This window comes from Rattus norvegicus, chromosome 6 (assembly GCF_036323735.1).
Source record: "Rattus norvegicus strain BN/NHsdMcwi chromosome 6, GRCr8, whole genome shotgun sequence".
Classification (NCBI taxonomy): Eukaryota; Metazoa; Chordata; class Mammalia; order Rodentia; family Muridae; genus Rattus; species Rattus norvegicus.
The window spans coordinates 12875428-12894265 of record NC_086024.1 but is presented as its reverse complement, the minus strand read 5'-3'; the positions used below and the strand labels follow the sequence as shown (position 1 = coordinate 12894265).

General features: G+C 43.5%; 1 protein-coding gene across 11 annotated transcripts in view; it reads right to left on the bottom strand.

Annotated features, from left to right (window-relative positions):
• The window catches only part of Stpg4 (sperm-tail PG-rich repeat containing 4), a 51458-nt gene that overhangs the window by 17941 nt on the left and 14679 nt on the right, over positions 1–18838 (bottom strand). For 7 of the 11 annotated variants that reach the window (XM_006239719.5, XM_063262467.1, XM_063262466.1 and 4 more), the window contains 2 exons: positions 18088–18152; positions 17807–17861 (listed from right to left, as the gene is read on the bottom strand). In XM_006239719.5, coding sequence (XP_006239781.4) covers positions 17807–17861; positions 18088–18152 — 120 coding nt within the window. Of the gene's footprint in view, positions 1–1272; positions 3344–17780; positions 17862–18087; positions 18153–18838 lie in introns of those variants that run through there. The other 4 variants (XM_008764469.4, XM_039112921.2, XM_063262469.1 and 1 more) reach the window with 4 other exon arrangements.

Below are 18838 nucleotides of genomic sequence, written 5' to 3'. Positions count from 1 at the left end.
TAACCTTGCATTCTTTTACATTATTTTGTTTGTTTTTTGCTCAGGCTAATTTGGGATGGGCTCTTGCAACGGGAAGTCCTACTTTTTCTTCATCTTTCCTCTCCGTTTGTAGTCAGACACTGTTATAAGTTTAGTCTGCTCGGGAAACACTCTGCTAGCAGCTGGACAGTAAAACACTGCTGCTCTCAACGCCACTGGAAAGGTCCTGCAGACTGCTTTTACTTTAAGAAAACAGTTGCCAGGGTAGGCATCATACCTTTAAATCCCAGATCTGTGACTGTACTTGAAACATTTTCCAAACTGCGCTATCCCCACCCGCAGCTCATCAGTGAGGGGGCTGAGTAGGGATCTCCCGTAACCGCCCTAATTTCCAGGTTCCATCCAAGCAAAAATCAATTTTCTGCTTGATTCCTTCTGACTGTGTTTATTAATTACTCTCTGCTCCCCGTAGAATTTCAAGCTATCAGCTTAGTTTTTAGTTGAACTCATTCCTTCAGTCCAGGAACCGCTGGAAAGATCCAGCTCTCTTTGATACGTCGGATACCACACCCTGATACTCAGGCCCAGGGCAATTCCAAGACAACACAGAGAGAGTCACTGCGTCTGTGCTCCATCCGCCTGACCCTCCCTCCCCTTCCGTAAGCTACACAGGGCTGCCAGATGTCAGAAATACAACTGGACATGGTCTTTACATCCAAGAAAGAAAACGTGGTTGTTTGACATCAGGCTTGTCTACACTAAGAAGGTGCTATCTACCTTCAAAACCTGTGTTTTGAGAAATCATAAGGTGTTAGAAAAGGAATAACCACATCCCCAGGTCACAGTACCTCAGGAAGCCAGCGAAAGCAATTTTGCTCACAGTTCCCGCTTTTTCATATACATGATCTTGCCCAAATTAATCACAGTTTATATTATTTGCACGTTGCATTTTCTTCTTTTAAAAAAGGTTTATTTCTTTATTTAATGTGTGCATGTGTGCTTGAGTGTATGTGGGCCATGAGTATGTAGGCCTGGAGGGAGCATCGCCTCTTCCGGAGCTAGAGTTGACGGATCGTCCTAAGTCGCTACGTGGGTGCTCAGAACCAGGCTCTGGTCCTCCGGAAGAGCAGCCAGTGCTCTTAACTGCCAAGCCATCATCATTCATTCACTCATTCATTCATTCATCCATTCATTCAGAGACGGGGTCTTACACAGCTCTTGCTGGCCTAGCACTTGCAATATAGAACAGGCTAGCTTTGAATTTATAAAGATCCATCTGCCTCTACCACTGAATGCTGGGATAACTGTCTGCAGCCTTTTTTTTTTCTTTTCTTTTCTTTTTTTTCTTTTCTTTTCTTTTTTTTTTCTCAGAGCTGGGGACCGAACCCAGGGCCTTGCGCTTGCTAGGCAAGTGCTCTACCACTGAACTAAATCCCCAACCCTGTCTGCAGCCTTTTTAACTGTTCCATTAAGTCATCAAAATGTCAAGTGCCATTGTATAACGTCCTCAGTGATCACTGTAGTGACTATTAATGGCCCTTTGGGTGGACATGTAAAATTCTTTAAAGATCATTTTCTTTCTTCTGGCAACTAAGCTATTCCCATTATCAACAGTTCCTTGATGATTTGCTCCTTGGTTTTGGTTTTGGTTTTTGTTTAGTTGTGAGATGAAGTCTTTCTTATGTAGCTTAGGCTGTCCTAGGACTTTCTTTCTTTTCTTTTTTTTTTTTTTTTTTTTGGTTCTTTTTTTCTTTTTCGGAGCTGGGGATCGAACCCAGGGCCTTGCGCTTCCTAGGCAAGCGCTCTACCACTGAGCTAAATCCCCAACCCCCTGTCCTAGGACTTTCAATGGAGCAGTGCTGACCTGAATCTCGATACTCCTCCCTCCAACTCCCCGGAGCTGTGATTGCAAGTGTGAGGCAGCGTGAGCCATCAGGCCTGGCTCCTCTGAAGATACTTCTACGACTGGCTGGTTCCATGTACGAGTAGAGGATTCTGGCAATGCAGAACTAGTGGGCTTGCTCTGGTTTGGTGCTAGGAATCAAACCCAAGGCCCCCACATGCAAAGTACTGCCCTGCCATTGACCTCAGGTCTCTCTCGGGTTTCTGTGTATGTTTGTGGGTAGGTGTGAGTACCTGCATTTATGTGGATGTGCACATGCATTTTTCTAGCCCCCCAACCCCCGTGGGCACCAGGCATGTACTGTCCTGTGCTGGGCTGGATTTTTTGTTGTTTCTGCTGTTGTTTGATGGGGTCTCGCTTTGTACCCCTACATGTGACTTGCTATGTGGATCGGAGTGGCCTCAAACTCATTATGTAGTCAAAGAGCAGCTTGTACTTTTAATCAGCCTGCTCATACAGACAGACAGAACGCCAGTGCACGTGAAATAGTAAATAAACCTTCTGAGATATTAGTAAAACCATAAAACCATAGCTGTACTACCTTACATTTGTAATTTGAGATTAAAAATCATTTTCCAACGATATTTCCAAATACCCCTCCTGAGAAACCCCTACACTTTGGGAACAAAATATAATCACTTACCTACTGAACCCCCCAATATAGAACAAGCAGTCTATGACAGGTATGTGTGTATATACATGTCTCTGTGTATGTGTCTCTCTCTGTGTGTCTGTAATCTGTATGTCTGTGTGTGTCTGTGTCTCTCTCTGTGTGTGTGTGTATGTTCGAACACATTAAGTGTGTCTATTACATGAGCACAGTGAAAATGACTTCAGGATGGGAGGACTTTGGTTTTCAAGTTAAAAGTCAATTCGATTTTTTTTTTCTTTTTAACTTCCTCCCTCCCCCTCCCTCCCCCTCCCTCCCCCTCCCTCTTCTTTCCTCTCTCTCCCTCCCCCTCCCTCCCTCTCGCCCTCATTCCTTGCTCTCCCTCTCTCTCTCTCTCTTTCCTTGTTTCCATTCTTTTTCTCTTTGGGGCTCGATATTGAACCCAGGGTCCCAGGCACTGTAGGTAAGTATTCTACCACTGAACTACATACCAAACCTCATTAATGTTTTTAGATTAAGAAAAGAGAAAAAGAAGAAAGTGGACGGTGGGCTGGGGTAGGGGAAGGCAGTCACTGGGAGGTAGAGGGGACATGGGAGGACAAGGGGGTGAACTGGTCAAGGTCATTCTGTGCACATGTAAGAGTGTCACAATGAATCATGTGTTATTAAAATATGCTAATTCGAACACATTTTAGGGTCTGGAGGGATGGCCCAGGAATTAGGAGCACCGGCTTTTTCAGAGGACCTGGGTTCTAATTCTATCACCATATGGAAGTTCACGACTGTCCGTAACTCCAGTGCTCGGTGGTCCCAGGACATTTCCAGCCTCACGGGTGCTGCACACATGTGGCCTACAATGTTCGGGCAAAACATCCATAAATATAAAATTAAAAACTGGAAAAAATTAAAACATTTTAAAAACTGTGATATATATATATTCAAAATATCCCATGAATGGCATAGATTACCCACTGTGGGCATTTTGTTATGCCTGATTTTGAATTTAAAATTGTGGGTTCATTTCATTTAAGATTGAAAGCATTTGAATACTGTTACATGTTTCTGAGACACATGATGTTTGGGGCTTTGTAAACCTTTCCCTGACAGTTCTCAAGGTTGACTTGAAATGTATGTCACAGAAAACAAGAGGATTATAATGGAGAATGGCCGAAGATGGGCAGTAAGGACGGCTAACCTGGAGCAGGGAAAGGAGAAAGAAATTGGAATAAAATATCAAGAAATAAAATTCGTCTAACAATGTTAGAGAAATGGGTTCAAACACTCTGTATAGCGTACTTGTGAATTCATAGTAACACTATAAATAAGTTCACTATTATATATTTAATATAGGCCAGGAGACTATAGTGCAAACCCAGTAGACAAACTCTGCTGAGCTCCTCACCATCCACAGCGGCAGGAGAAGCAGGTGTGCGCGTACATTTTATAGCTAACTTTGTTCTGAAGAGGAGAAGATGACCCGGCCAATATCCGTCTGTGCTGGATGCCTGAGACCCACAGGTCAGATTTCTGGTGACCTCGGGTTTCACACACACACAGAAGGTGGTGGCTTGCGCTGAGTCAGAGTCAACAGGCTCAGGTGGCACTGTGACCTTTCCATAAACCCAAAGCTCGTTTCAGAGGAACTGGAGTTAAAGGTGTTTGTCACTGGGCATGGAGTGGGGCAAGTCTTTAATCCCAGCACTCAGGACGCAGACGCAGGTGGATTTCTGAGTTTGAGGCCAGCCTGGTCTACATAGCAAGTTCCAGGCCAACTCCGAGACTACATAAAGAGATCCTGTCTTTAAAATTTTTTAAATTTAAATTTAAAAGGAAATTAAAGAACATCTGAAGCAAAAGTTAAATTTAAATTTGTAGTTTAAAAAGAGAAAAATACTAGGAAGCGCAAGGCCCTGGGTTCGATCCCCAGCTCCGAAAAAAAAGAACCAAAAAAAAAAAAAAAAAAAAAAAGAGAAAAATAATACGGATTTCACTTCTCTACTTGACACATCTGAGCACTGTATGAACGCTGGGTGTGGGAGGAGACAACACATTCTCTTCTTCCCTGAGGCTCCTGGACCAGAACCTGGTAACAAGCCACCCGATCTGCTGACACCAAAATTTTGTATTTTGACCTTTTGTATAAAACCAAAGAATAAAAGCAAAATCCCTGAAAAACTTTAGAAAATATGCATTTTTGCTATAGAGTTTCTAAAAACCAACAACAGCAAAACAACATTAAAACCCACTTGACAATTAACCAATCAAAAGCGTGTGACCAGAGAGTACATGGCCCACAGTAGGGGGATGGTGACTCGGGATTCAGCAAGGGACTTTCTGCACAGCCTGCAGCCTGCACATCTGACAAGATGGCTGTGGCGGTTTCCATGAGAATGGGTCCCCACGGACTCTGACACTGAGTGCTTAGTCCCCGGGAGTGTTGACTCTTGAAGGATTAGGAGGTGTGGCCTTATCTGAAGAAGTGTGTCATGGGGGGTGGGGGGCTTTAAGGTTTTAAAAGCCCAAGCCAGGCCCAGAGCCTCTGACTGTCTGTCCGCCTGACTACCTCTGCAGCTCTCAGCTACTGCTCCAGCACCCACCTTCATGCCGACATGTTCCCCACCATGAACCATGAAACTGCAAGTCAGCCCCAATTAAATGCTTTCTCTGATAAGAGCTGCACTGGTCATGGTGTCTCCTCACAGCAATACAGCAGTGACTGAGGCAATGACAGGAATGAAAAGCAAGGTGTGACAGGGCACTTGGGAGGTGGGGGCAGGAGGGCGGGGAGTTCAGAGGTCATCAGCTACATCGAAAGATGGAGGTCAGCCTGTGGCTACATGAAAATGTGTCCCAACACTAAACATAAACCTTCTCTTCGCTTCACGCCAGCACCCACCATTGCTGGAGGGCTGATGCGTCAGCCTTTCTCCCTCGAGCTGAAATCATCATTGAGCAATACACTAAAGCAAGAGGAAAACCTACTTCAACGTGAGCACGAAAGATTTACCGCCATTACCACCAAAAATGTAGCATCTCACGAAGCAATGAAAGTGGTAGCAAGTACAGACCACAGGGAGAGCCTCGGTGGGTCCACGAGACCTGGCAGAATTAGACTGACCCATGATTAATGAAGTCACGACAGAACACACTGCAGACATGATTAGTCTTTCAAAAAAGAATGATTCAAAATCCCAAGGTACTGGGAATTTGTTTAGGAAAATATAACTTAAAGTTGTTTTTTTTTTTTTTATTTGATGTTTTGCTTTTCCTAAGGTCAAAGCTGAGTTTGGGAGGGGGAAAGTGGGGGGGCGGGTGCACTCTTGTAACACTGGACCTGGAAGACCGAGGTGGGAGGAGTTTAAGGCCAGATTGGGCTACAGAACAAAACCCTGTTTCAGAAATAAAATCGAGTTCCCAAACATCAAGACAAGGGCTGGCAAGACAGACAACTCGAGAATCATTTCCACAGCATCCTGAAAACCGGGTTTAAACCCTGGGACCCGTGAGGACAAGAACTGAGAACTCTCAAAGTTTCCCTTTGACCTCCACAGATGGACCATGGCACTCACGTGCCCAGATTTACACACAAATAAAAAATGTTTTAAAAACCTACCATGAGATATCAGGAAAACTGAGATGTCTGTTGATTATCTTTATGGTTTTAGTTTTTGAACTTTGGGCTGGCTTGGCAGGGCTTTACCTTGCCATCATGCCTGTTAACCTGAGTACAATCCACAGAGTCCAGAACCTACGCCTGCAAATGTGGCCTGACCTCTGACCTCTACACATGCATGTACTTGTGCAAACACATACATGTTCATGCACAAACGCACAAAAACAAATCAATGTAAGATTTTTTAAAAATTTTTCGAGAATGTGAATTTAATAGTTTGAAAAAAGTGGCAGCAAAATCCTTCTAATGAACTCCAAACATGTAGCTCGGAGCCTCTCCAATTTCATCACCTGAGGCACACATGCTTGTGTTTGCCTTTCCTAAGAGTGTGTGACACACAGCCCAGAAAGGTGCGTGCACAATTTCATTGACGCAACACTTAGCCAGCCTGTCTCATGACTAACACTCAAAACAGCTTCACACGAGTCACTCGAGTCACTCGGAGAGCCCCGAACAGGCCTCCTTAACTCTTAGCTGCCTGGGCAGTGCTGTGGGTGCGTGGCTGTTTCCTGATTCCCCTGTAGTTCTCCACTGATGGCTCTTCAGGGTGAGTGCAGCACTGCTCTCGCCTCTCTAACCACTCGCCCCGCTGTCTGTTTACCTGGCAGCTGAGGGACACCGCAATTTCCACAGCCTTCGTTTTTACCTGGAGTTAAGAGGTGCCTTCTTTCTCACTGGTGCAAGGTTGTGCCTGTTTTCTCCCTCAGGATGGCAGGTGCTCTCCTTGCCTTACAAGCAGGCCCCCAGGCGGTCTCTACTTTTATTCTCAATGTAAGTTGGTTTCCTGCCCAACCAGCTGTGGCGTGGTCCCTGGGACATCTCACTGCTCATCTGGACCCCATGCCTTCTTCTAGGACGTGTTCAATCTTTTGCTATAGTTTATCTCTTGTAGCATCTTTAAAAAGGACATTTAGGAGGTCATTTTCTGTGGGTTTTGTTTGTGTGTTTGTTTTTTTTTTTTTTTTTTTTTTTTTTTTTTTTTTTTTTTTTTGAGCTGGGAACCGAATCCAGGGCCTTGTGCTTGCTAGGCAAACGCTCTACCACTGAGCCAAATCCCCAACCACGTGTTTGGTTTTTTTTAAATATTTATTTATTTTATGTATAAGTACACTATAACTGTCTTCAGACACACTAGAAGAGGGCATCAGATCCCATTACAGATGGTTGTGAGCCACCATGTGGTTGCTGGGAATTGAACTCAGGACCTCAGGAAGAGCAGTCAGTGCTCTTAACCACTGAGCCATCTCTCCAGCCCGTGTTTGTTTTCTATGTTTGAAAATATTTTGTGGAGGTCAGAGGACAGCCTAGGTATTGATCCTCATCTTCTGGGTCTGACAGTTTTGTGTCAACTTGACACAAGTTAGTCATCTGAGAGGAGGGAACAGCAATTAAGAAATGCCTCCATGGGCTGGAGAGATGGCTCAGCCGTTAAAGGCTAGGCTCACAACCAAAAATATAAGAAATGCCTCCATGACTTCACGAAAGACGTGGAGAACTCCCTTAGAGAACAAGTAGAAGCCTACAGAGAGGAATTGCAAAAATGCCTGAAAGAATTCCAGGAAAACATAAATAAACAAGTAGAAACCCATAGAGAGGAGAAACAAAAATCCCTGAAAGAATTCCAGGAAAACACAATCAAACAGTTGAAGGAATTAAAAATGGAAATAGAAGCAATCAAGAAAGAACACATGGAAACAACCCTGGGCATAGAAAATCAAAAGAAAAGACAAGGAGCTGTAGATACAAGCTTCACCAACAGAATACAAGAGATGGAAGAGAGAATCTCGGGAGCAGAATATTCCATAGAAATCATTGACTCAACTGTCAAAGATAATGTAAAGCAGAAAAAGCTACTGGTCCAAAACATACAGGAAATCCAGGACTCAATGAGAAGACCAAACCTAAGGATAATAGGTATAGAAGAGAGTGAAGACTCCCAGCTCAAAGGACCAGTAAATATCTTCAACAAAATCATAGAAGAAAACTTCCCTAACCTAAAAAAAGAGATACCCATAGGTATACAAGAAGCCTACAGAACTCCAAATAGATTGGACCAGAAAAGAAACACCTCCCGTCATATAATAGTCAAAACACCAAACGCACAAAATAAAGAAAGAATATTAAAAGCAGTAAGGGAAAAAGGTCAAGTAACATATAAAGGCAGACCTATCAGAATCACACCAGACTTTTCGCCAGAAACTATGAAGGCCAGAAGATCCTGGACAGATGTCATACAGACCCTAAGAGAACACAAATGCCAGCCCAGGTTACTGTATCCTGCAAAACTCTCAATTAACATAGATGGAGAAACCAAGATATTCCATGACAAAACCAAATTTACACAATATCTTTCTACAAATCCAGCACTACAAAGGATAATAAATGGTAAAGCCCAACATAAGGAGGCAAGCTATACCCTAGAAGAAGCAAGAAACTAATCATCTTGGCAACAAAACAAAGAGAAGAAAAGCACACAAACATAACCTCACATCCAAATATGAATATAACAGGAAGCAATAATCACTATTCCTTAATATCTCTCAACATCAATGGCCTCAACTCCCCAATAAAAAGACATAGATTAACAAACTGGATATGCAATGAGGACCCTGCATTCTGCTGCCTACAGGAAACACACCTCAGAGACAAAGACAGATACTACCTCAGAGTGAAAGGCTGGAAAACAACTTTCCAAGAAAATGGTCAGAAGAAGCAAGCTCGAGTAGCCATTCTAATATCAAATAAAATCAATTTTCAATTAAAAGTCATCAAAAAAGATAAGGAAGGACACTTCATATTCATCAAAGGAAAAATCCACCAAGATGAACTCTCAATCCTCATCTTCGGTTGGTTTATATACAAGTGTGCAATTTCTAGGCTTGAAAGTAAAATGATGCTATCTGGTGCTGGATAGAGGAGCCTTATTTTTTATTATGGCAGCTTGCTATTTTTGTAACATGGTGATTTGGTTGAACACAATAAAGTACAGTAGTAACTGAAAAAAAAAAGAAAAAGAAATGCCTCCATAAGCCAGGTGGTGGTGGTACAAGAGACAGGGGTCTCTGAGTTCAAGGCCAGCCTGGTCTACAGAATGTCTTCCAGGACAGCCAGGGCTACACAGAGAAATCAAGTCTAAAAGGAAACAGGAGAAAAGAGAACCCTCTAAGCAAGCAGTAAGCAGCAGCCTCCATGGCCTCTGCTCTGTCTCCATGGCTTCTGCTCTGTTCCTGTCCTGACTTCCTTCAATGAGAAGAGCAATGTGGAAGTGTAAGCCACATAAACCCTTTCCTCCCCAAACTGCTCTGCTCACGGTGTTTTCCTCGCAGCAGCAGAAACTCTAAGACACTTTCTTTGTTGTTCACTGTCCCATAAGCCAACCTAAGTGACTCGCAGGCTTCTGTGGATTCCTGTCGCTATCCCACATCTTGTGGGTTATGGAGATTTGAACTTAGGTCCTCAGGCTTGCATGGCAAGGGCTCTACCCACTGTGCCATCCTCTCAGTCCTGCTGTGTTGGGAAATATTTTTATTCCATTCTCACAGTTGATTGCTAATTGGACTGAACATAGACTCCTAGGTTGAAAACTATCTTTCTCATCCCACTGTTGGTAGTAATTGTATTACTAGGAGAGTCTTCCTCTCCTGCTCGTGGAATTACATCATAGTTAAGTTTCCATACTGTGCATCTCCATCTCTTCTGGAGATTCCTCTCCTGTGCCTATAGAAGCCCTTGCATATGGCTAGGATATACTGACAGCAGCCAATTCACAGCAATGCCGTGTTCTTCTGGGGTCAGTGTGACTCTCTTCCCTTTGGACTTACATTCTTCTATTTTTTCTTTCTTTTTGTGTTTGGTGGGGTACTGAGGGCACTGAGTATTGATCCCAGGGTCCTTCACAAGCTAGGCAAGTTCTCTACCATTCACCAATATTTACATTTATCTCACGTGTCCTTTCTCTGTAATCAAGGTCACTCTTGAACTCTTGGACTCAGTTCTCTTGGGAGCCTCTGCCTATACATATATGCAATTGCACCAATTCCACCAAAATTTTGCCCAAGGGGCAAATGTTCAATGGTCAGTATTCCATATGCAGAGGGGGTAGGCTCCAGATCAAATTCCTCTGCACGGTTTTAACCCAATGCCTCGCTTCCCTCTAGTATTAAAGGACAGAAGGACATGACGGCATCCAGTGTACTATGGCCACTGTGGCCCCAGATCAGCTGCTACTACCTGAAGACCATAGTCATTTCTTAGGCTGGCCAGCTCACATTCTTAGGATCATTATGAGGAGGGTGTAAGTCTTAACTCTTTCTTTAATAGCCATGTGACTTTAGGCAATTAATTTCCACTCATTGGAAATAAAGATAGGTATATGCTCTACCTCAAAAAGAGGATAAACGGGGCAGTCTATGCCCAATACAGAATACTGTGTCTACAGCCAGAGACCACTGCACAGGTAACTTACAATGCTACTTCTAGGCCTTAGTCCCTAACAGTTCTATAAATATCATGTCGATTTCTAGAGAAATTGAAGTGAATGATAAAGTCAGTCAAATGAATTTTCTCAAGTAAGTGTGGCAAGGACCTTCCCCTAATGAATAAAGATTTAATGAATCACTGAGTGAGGAGTAGGTGGGACTTCCGGGTCTGAGCAGAAAAGAGAGAAGACAAGGAACTTTGGGATGGAGAGACAGCTGGGGGTGGAAGATGTAATGAACTAGAGGCCCTTGGTTAGATGGCTGATCTGCCAGGGTCCGCCACAGAAGGATTTAATTTCGTATGGTTTACTAATCAGGATGCTAGTGGTTGCATCCAGCAATTAAGTTATCTGTTGATTATAACTAAGCTTGTGTGTTTTCCTTCACTCAGAGACTTAACTGAGTTAAAGAGAAAGGTACAGGGCAGGTGGAATTTGGAAGTATGGGGATGGCATGGTAGTGACCCACCAAGGGAACTTAGAAAGTCAGGTGGAGGGGCTGGGGATTTAGCTCAGTGGTAGAGCGCTTACCTAGGAAGCGCAAGGCCCTGGGTTCGGTCCCCAGCTCCGAAAAAAAAAAGAAAGTCTGGTGGAGACATTTCGAGAGCAAAGAGTGAGAGAGTCTGCTGAGATGAGAACACCCCACTGGAGCCATGTGGCCCGCCAATGTTTGGTGTAGTGTGGGATGGTGCATCTGTTTTTATTATTTCCCGCTATACGTGGCGCCCAACATGGGGGCAAGAATCCACTAGAGACTTAAAATTATCAGCCTGAGAGAGTTTTATTTTCTAAGTGAGAGAAAGTGTCATGTGGACTCAAGAGCAGGAATCTTGAAACAAAGAACCACAGGGGGAGTCTCTGCTCACAGGCTCTGAGGTCCCCTACTGTGAAAACAAGCAAGAAGGCTGCTGTGAGCCACAGCGAGCTAGAGAATGGAAGCTGCCTGCTGCCTTAGCAGATTAGAATATGATTTAATTCAAAGGCTACTTTATTTGCTTTTAGGATAAATTTATATGCAGAGTTTTTCTGAATCACATGGGAAATTTCACTCATGGTTTGGAACTAAGGTAGGAAAACTAGAAGTCTGAGGCTCCGGGTAGAGAGCACAACAGATAAATGGTATATACAGTCTGCAGGAAGCTCATATTCTTTGTTCATGGGCTCCACAGGAATTTGGGGTTAATGTCCTAGCACGACAAATTAGAAAAAGCCTAAAAATAGGTTCATACAGTATTTTAGTTTACTTCATTTGTTTTGGATTTTCAAAATGGATGTGATTTTGAGTTTTGTGGTTATATTATTTTTCTGGGAAAAAAATACAAGATACAAGTTTTCCTGGTTGCTGGCTGAAGGACATGCTGATTTCGGGGAAAGGTTTTGTCTTTGTGTTTTTAGAAGGTAATTGGAAAAGGTGATTAGGCTCTGGACATCTTCCAGAGCTATATGGATCAGATTTGAAAAAGGGAGACTCCTGGAAAAACTAGATTGAAGAGAATAAAGTAAAAAAGGAACAGAATTTCATCCTAACCAGTGTGTACACCCTACACAGACTGATACAATCCATACACTTATCTTGATGATACTTAAATGTTGTTTCGTGATTTATATATTACAGCATTCACAGCTTTGATGAGTCTCGTGGTTAGACATGCTGAACTGACCTGCTTGAATTCCTGATCTCAGGGACTTTTAGCTGGATCCAGTCAGGACAGACATCAGAGACTACAACAATTGTTGATGTGGCCTTCTTAAGGCCAAACAACTCCCCCATTTTCCCTACTGACCCTCAAAGATATCTCAACACCCATGTACAGCTTGAAGAAGTTAGGAAGAGTTGTCAAGCCAGTTCCCAAAATTTTGGGGGGCTAGAGGTGGTTATTCTAGGGTTGACTTTCCAGGGAATTTAGAAATGGATCATTTAACAGGGAGGAATAAGCTACAGATGATTGTGCAACCATAATCTCATTTGGTAGAAATCCTTATAATTGTTGCTAAGTTGAAGTTATAATTTCTCACTTTGGTACAGAATTTGTTTTGATGCAGAATAAGGGTTTTCATTGGCATAAATTTCTTCTATTGATTCAAAAATTTGAAAAGGCTTGGACCCAGTCCTTCTAAAAATGCCATTACAAATTGATCTGAGATGATTAAACATAGGAGTTAAGGGCCAGATAGCAAATTCATGGCTCTGGGTTTCCTGTTAGGGTGTTTTCAAGATATTTTATTAGACATAGCTGAGAGTAGTTAGTGGACAACAGTCTAGATTACTTTACATAGATAGTTTTCAAAAAATCAGAAATTCACAGGATAAGTTAATGTTATTTATTCGCTCGTTGAGACATAGCTGCTCCTAATAGCCTCCCTGTCCCCCCCTCCCCATTTGTGGATTCAAAGAAACAACTAAACATCTACTACCTCCAGGTGAGGTAGTTCATTGTAGATAGGTACCACTGGGCAGAAATTGCCTATTTCATCTACAGACAAAATACTGTCCAGAAAAAGGGCACACTATGAAGAATAGTTGACTGATAATCTCTGCCAAGTCAGTGTAACAGGCCCTTCAAAATTCTGCATTACAAAAGTCTGTCAGCTGATCCTGGCCAGAGACTGAAGACTGATGCTCCAACCTGTTGCTAACAAGGGACTGTATAGGTAGGCAGCTGTCCCTCCAACTTGTCTCAGTTCTAGAAGCTGTGTCTGGCTTCCTTTATTTTCAGTTAATATTAGGCCCTCTTGGATTTCTGACAGGGTTGAAGCCTAATTATAGTCTCATAGCTCACCCAGGCTATTCAACATTGAGAAAACATATTTAGATAGTTTTCAAATAATATACAAGCTAGCCAGGACATAACACATAGATGTTAAGCCTTTGTTAAGTTAGGATAGATAACAGTGTTCTATTTAATTGACAAAAATGATGGGCTGGGTGTTAGGTATATTTTGTACTTTGTAAATTACAGAATGGTAATAATTGTGCTTAGCTTACATTTGGGAGAAAAGTTCTTCTTTTTAAAGATTTATTTATTATATATGAGACACTGTAGCTGTCTTCAGACACACCAGAAGAGAGCATCAGATCTTATTACAGATGGCTGTGAACCACCACGTGGTTGCTAGGATTTGAACTCAGGACCTCTGAAAGGGCAGTCAGTGCTCTTAACCACTGAGCCATTTCTACAGCCCAAAAAGTTCTTTTTTTAATTGGACAGAAAGGGTGATATGTGGCAAGGACCTTCCCCTAATGAATAAAGATTTAATGAATCACTGAGTGAGGAGTAGGTGGGACTTCCGGGTCTGAGCAGAAAAGAGAGAAGACAAGGAACTTGAGGCCTTTGGGATGGAGAGACAGCTGGGGGTGGAAGATGTAATGAACTAGAGGCCCTTGGTTAGATGGTGGATCTGCCAGGTTCCGCCACAGAAGGATTTAATTTGATATGGTTTACTAATCAGGATGCTAGTGGTTGCATCCAGCAATTAAGTTATCTGTTGATTATAACTAAGCTTGTGTGTTTTCCTTCACTCAGAGACTTAACTGAGTTAAAGAGAAAAGTACAGGGCAGGTGGAATTTGGATGCATGGGGCTAGTGTGGTAGTGACCCACCAAGGGAATTTAGTGAGTCGGGTGGAGACATTTTGAGGGCAGAGTCAGAGAGTCTGCTGAGATGAGAACACCCCACTGGTGCCACGTGGCCCGCTGGTGCCTGGTGTACCGTGGGATGGTGCATCTACTTTTATTATTTCTTACAACATAAGAAACTGGGTTATAATGACCTGAGAATAAGAGTTAGCACATTTATCTGAGTAAGTATATGAGTCCATATACATTCATCTCCAGACCAAACTAAGGTCTTATAAGCCTTCTGTGCTAGCACGCTCCTGGCAGGCTGTTGATTCCTCTGCGAGAATCAAAGGACTTTGCTCTCGGCAGCTTACAGGTTTATGGGTCTAAACCAAGCCTCATGGCTGCTCCAGGAATTTGTGTTCAGGACAGACATGAATCAGAGCCCCAGGCTAATTCTTTGCCTTGGAACATTTTCCCTGAAAGTATTCTTTTCCCTTTTCTGAAGGACAGGATACTCCAAGTCAGTGAACTGGTCTTATTCAAAAGATGGAATTGATAAGGTGCTGTCTGAGAAGAGACCAGGACAAGGACAAAAGAAACATTCCAGAATACTGGCAAAAAAATGTTAGTCAAGTGTCTCCAGCTGCTCCACACATTCATAGAACTTGGAGACATTGTGTCTCTGTGCCTCCTTTTTGAAGATGTGAGATCTTCAAAATGGAGCCACCTTTAAGTGTAGGAGGGGAAGCAGTGTGTTCTATCAAGATGGCAGCGTGCAGCAAGACAGCCAAGGGACTGTCCAGAAAGAGTATGCACGAAGCCAGAAAGCATTAGTTTAGGCTACAAGAGGGCAATAGAATGTTCTGGGTGGGGTGGGGATGCTTCTCCAGAGCAATTGATGGGCTGTCTAATGCCTTTGAGCGTTACTGAAAGAATTTCTTGGGTTTGTTTTTGGGTTTTTTGGTTAGAGAAGCTGGGGTCCTTAACAAGCTAAACAAAACTTAAGGCAGTTATTGATATCAAGAAAATTAAAAGTTCCAGAAACATACGGCTTGTTTGTGTATGTAATATGTGTGTGAGTGTGTGTGAGTGTGTGAGAGTATGTGTGCATGTGTGAGTATGTCTGAATGTGTGTATGTGAGTGTGTGTGAGAGTGTGTCTGAGTGAGTGTGTGTGTGAGTGTGGCGTGCATGCATGACAGAGTGCATGTGTGAGTGTGTGAGAGTGTGTGAGTATGTGTGCATGTGTAAGTGTGTCAGAGAGTGTGTGTGAGTATGTGTGCATGTGTGAGTGTGTGAGAGTGTGTTTGTGTGAGTGTGTGTGCATGTGTGTTTCAGAGTGTGTGCTTGTGTGAGTATGTGTGCATGTGTATGTCTGAGTATGTGTGTGATTATGTGTGTGAGTTGTATGAGAGTATTGTGTGTGTGTCGGTGTGTGTGTGCACGTGCACAAATGCACATGTGTGTGTATGTGTATGCATGTGTGAGTGTGTGTGTGTTGGTGGGGGTGGGGTGATGTTGATAGTTACAGGTTTATATTCTATACAGAAAGAATTTAGGGATCATGCCTACTGTTTAAAAATAAGTTGTATAAGAAACGGTGACAGGCAGTGCTGGTGACGCCTTTAATCCCAGCTCTAAGGAGGCAGGCAGGTGAATTTCTGTAAGTTTGAGGCCAACCTGGTCTACAGATTGAGTCCAGGACAGTCAGGACTATGCAAACAAGCCTGTCTCAAACAAACAAACAAAAGATGATGTTATCAGAAGAAATAGCTCTGATAGTTAGAGATGGAGGAGGAGACAGGGGAGAGGCCTGCTGTTCTGCTCATTAGGATCCATGGCAGAGCTGACATTTAACCACAGATGGGTATTATTTTGGGTGAAAATAAAAATATTTGAGAAATCACATTTGACATTCCCCTGCCTGACGACATCAGACAACGGCTTTTCATAAGGAATGTTGTTGTTGTTGTTTGGGTTGGTTGTTTAGAAGATTAGCTTTTTACACTGATGAATGACAACTTTAATATTGGCATTGTGTAATTGTGTAGAGTGGCTAGAGGCATGGCCCAGCTGTTACCTGCTACTGCTCTTCAGAGGATCTGAGCTCTGGTCTTAGCATTCACCTCAGGCTGCTCAACCATCTATAACTAGCTCCAGGAACCTGACACGCTCTTCTGGCCTACATGGCCACTGCAACATGTCACGCGCGCGCGCGCACACACACACACACACACACACACTCTAAAAAATACAAAATATAAAATAAAAATAAAATCTTGTTTTAAAAATAATAAATGCACTACCTCCTAACTGTAATTTTTGTATAAAAAATAAGTCTATTTTATTGACAATCTCCAACAGTATAGTGCATTGCTATTAATTAGAGCCATTACATTGTACAATAAATCTTTTTCTCTCTTTCTTTCTTTGGTACTGATGATTGAACATAGAGTCTTTCATATGCCAGGCAAGTGCTATCCAATTGAGCTAAATCCACAGTCCCATACAGTAAATTACACACACACACACACACACAGTGAAATTCCCAGTGTGTCTACTTTAAGTACATGTTAGTTTGAACTGGAAGTTGTCCCTTACAGCCTCATACTTTAATGTGCAGTCCCCAGTGTGTGGCACTGAGAGTTGGGCTCATTGCCGAGGTGACTGAGACCTGTGATTTGGGGACTTCAGAGCCTGGTTCCTAAACACAGTGTGAGAGAACTTGGAGCTGCAGGCCCCAGAAGCCCATCTGTGTGCAGAGCATGAGCCACTCTGGTGAGGGCCGGAAAGACTAGAACATGGCGGACGTGCAGGCAGTAGACAGATGTCTGCGGGAACCTGACTGAGTGGGGGCCTTTGCATTACATTTAGGCAAAACAAAAATTAACCCATTTGTAGAAAATTGATTGTGTCCTTCCCATCCCCTGAAAATGGAAGTGAGACCAGATTTAAAAAAAAAAAATGGGCTGATTAATTTGGAAGAGGAAATCCAGACCACACCATCCAGGATTTAGATTTGCAGTAGATGAGGGTAAAGGTCTGACCAGGGCCTGGGGAAATGTGCCGTTTAGAGGGAAAAGGTGCGAATACAGTTAAAGCCGTGGGCAAGACAAAGCCCATCCGTGGGCTGTTATTTTGAAAGCTGTGGAACCTTCAGGGGGTCAGACCTGGCTGGCCGAAGCAGGTCCCCGGGGGAGGGGGGCTACCCACGTGTGCCCACTTCTAGTTCCGGCCTGCTTTTTCTGTCCCCAAGATCCATAACGACATTAGGACTCACCCTTGGCATCGTACATTCTGTGAACTTGACGGCGGTATGAACAGGCCAGAGCCGCATGCTTTCAAGGGCTCTGTGAACTTGGCCTTTCCTTCCCCACCACGAAGCACTAAAGCTCCTGACACCGGAAAGAGGTCCCTCCCTCACCTAAGCTGCTCTTGGCAGGCATTTTGTCACAGATGTGTAGAACGCAGCAGCACGTATAACGTGTATCGACCGACTGCCTCAGTCATCCATTCATAGATTAATTACTGCTACGTGAGTTAAACAATACTAAGCCAGGAGCAAACACCAGACCCCTTTAGCATTAACTACAGTTTACTTACAGGAGTGAAATAGTTTGGTGGGAATCTTTGAACTGAAGAACGAAATACGAAGCTCCTGTATTAAAAAGAAAGAAGAAGAAACAGTTTTCGAGGTTTTTTTCTTTTTGAGGTGAGAATCTTTGCTAATTTGTGGCTTCATCTCTCATTAACTTTGAAGCACGAATCTGGACATAAAGTGCACGGTGAGGTTTAGAGCCCACAAGTGTTGGTGCACAACCGCGTGTGTAAGCAGGAGCGCTTGTGTGAGGTCCAAAGGACTCAATAGACTTACAGTGAGTTACCTGGCTGAGTTCTTGGGAACCGGTGCAGGAAGAGTGTCGTACTGTCCCGGGCAAAGATGGAGTGACTGCACAGGAGGGACAGACAGAAGGATACAGCTCCTTAGCTGCCGTACTGTGTTCACGCATCACATATACTCACATGCACACTGTTCCCATATTCATACATCGTTTGCTTGAGACAGTTTCACGGTCTGACTTTGACTGTCCTGGCACTAGGTATGGAGCAGGCTGGCCGTAACTCGATCGCCCCCACGCACTGCTAGAATTAAAGGCCTGTGCTTCTATGCCTGGCCCTACTCATGCAAGTTTAAAACTTTGTTTACAGGATTTTCTTGGTTTACAGTAAAACCGAGGCGGGTGCCTGGTAATGACCCCGCCCTTCATGTGTGTGGACGTTCCGGTGAGCAAATTCCTACCACGGCAATGGACTTAAGTGGCCAAGCCACACCACACACTGTCATCACCTAAGGTTCATAGTGGCATTAGGGTTCATCTTTGGTAGTGTAATTCTTTTGAGTTTGGACAGATGTACAATGGCAGACACACACACACACGCACACACACACACACACGCGCGCACACACACACGTACACACACACTATACAGAGAATTTCCCCTGCCTAAAATCCTCCGTGCTCTGCCTGTTCATCGTTCCTTCCTGGCAGACGCCGATTTTACCACCTCCATCCCCCGCCCCCACCCCTCATGTCACACAGAGACAGAATAAGGTGGCCCTAACATGTGTCAAAG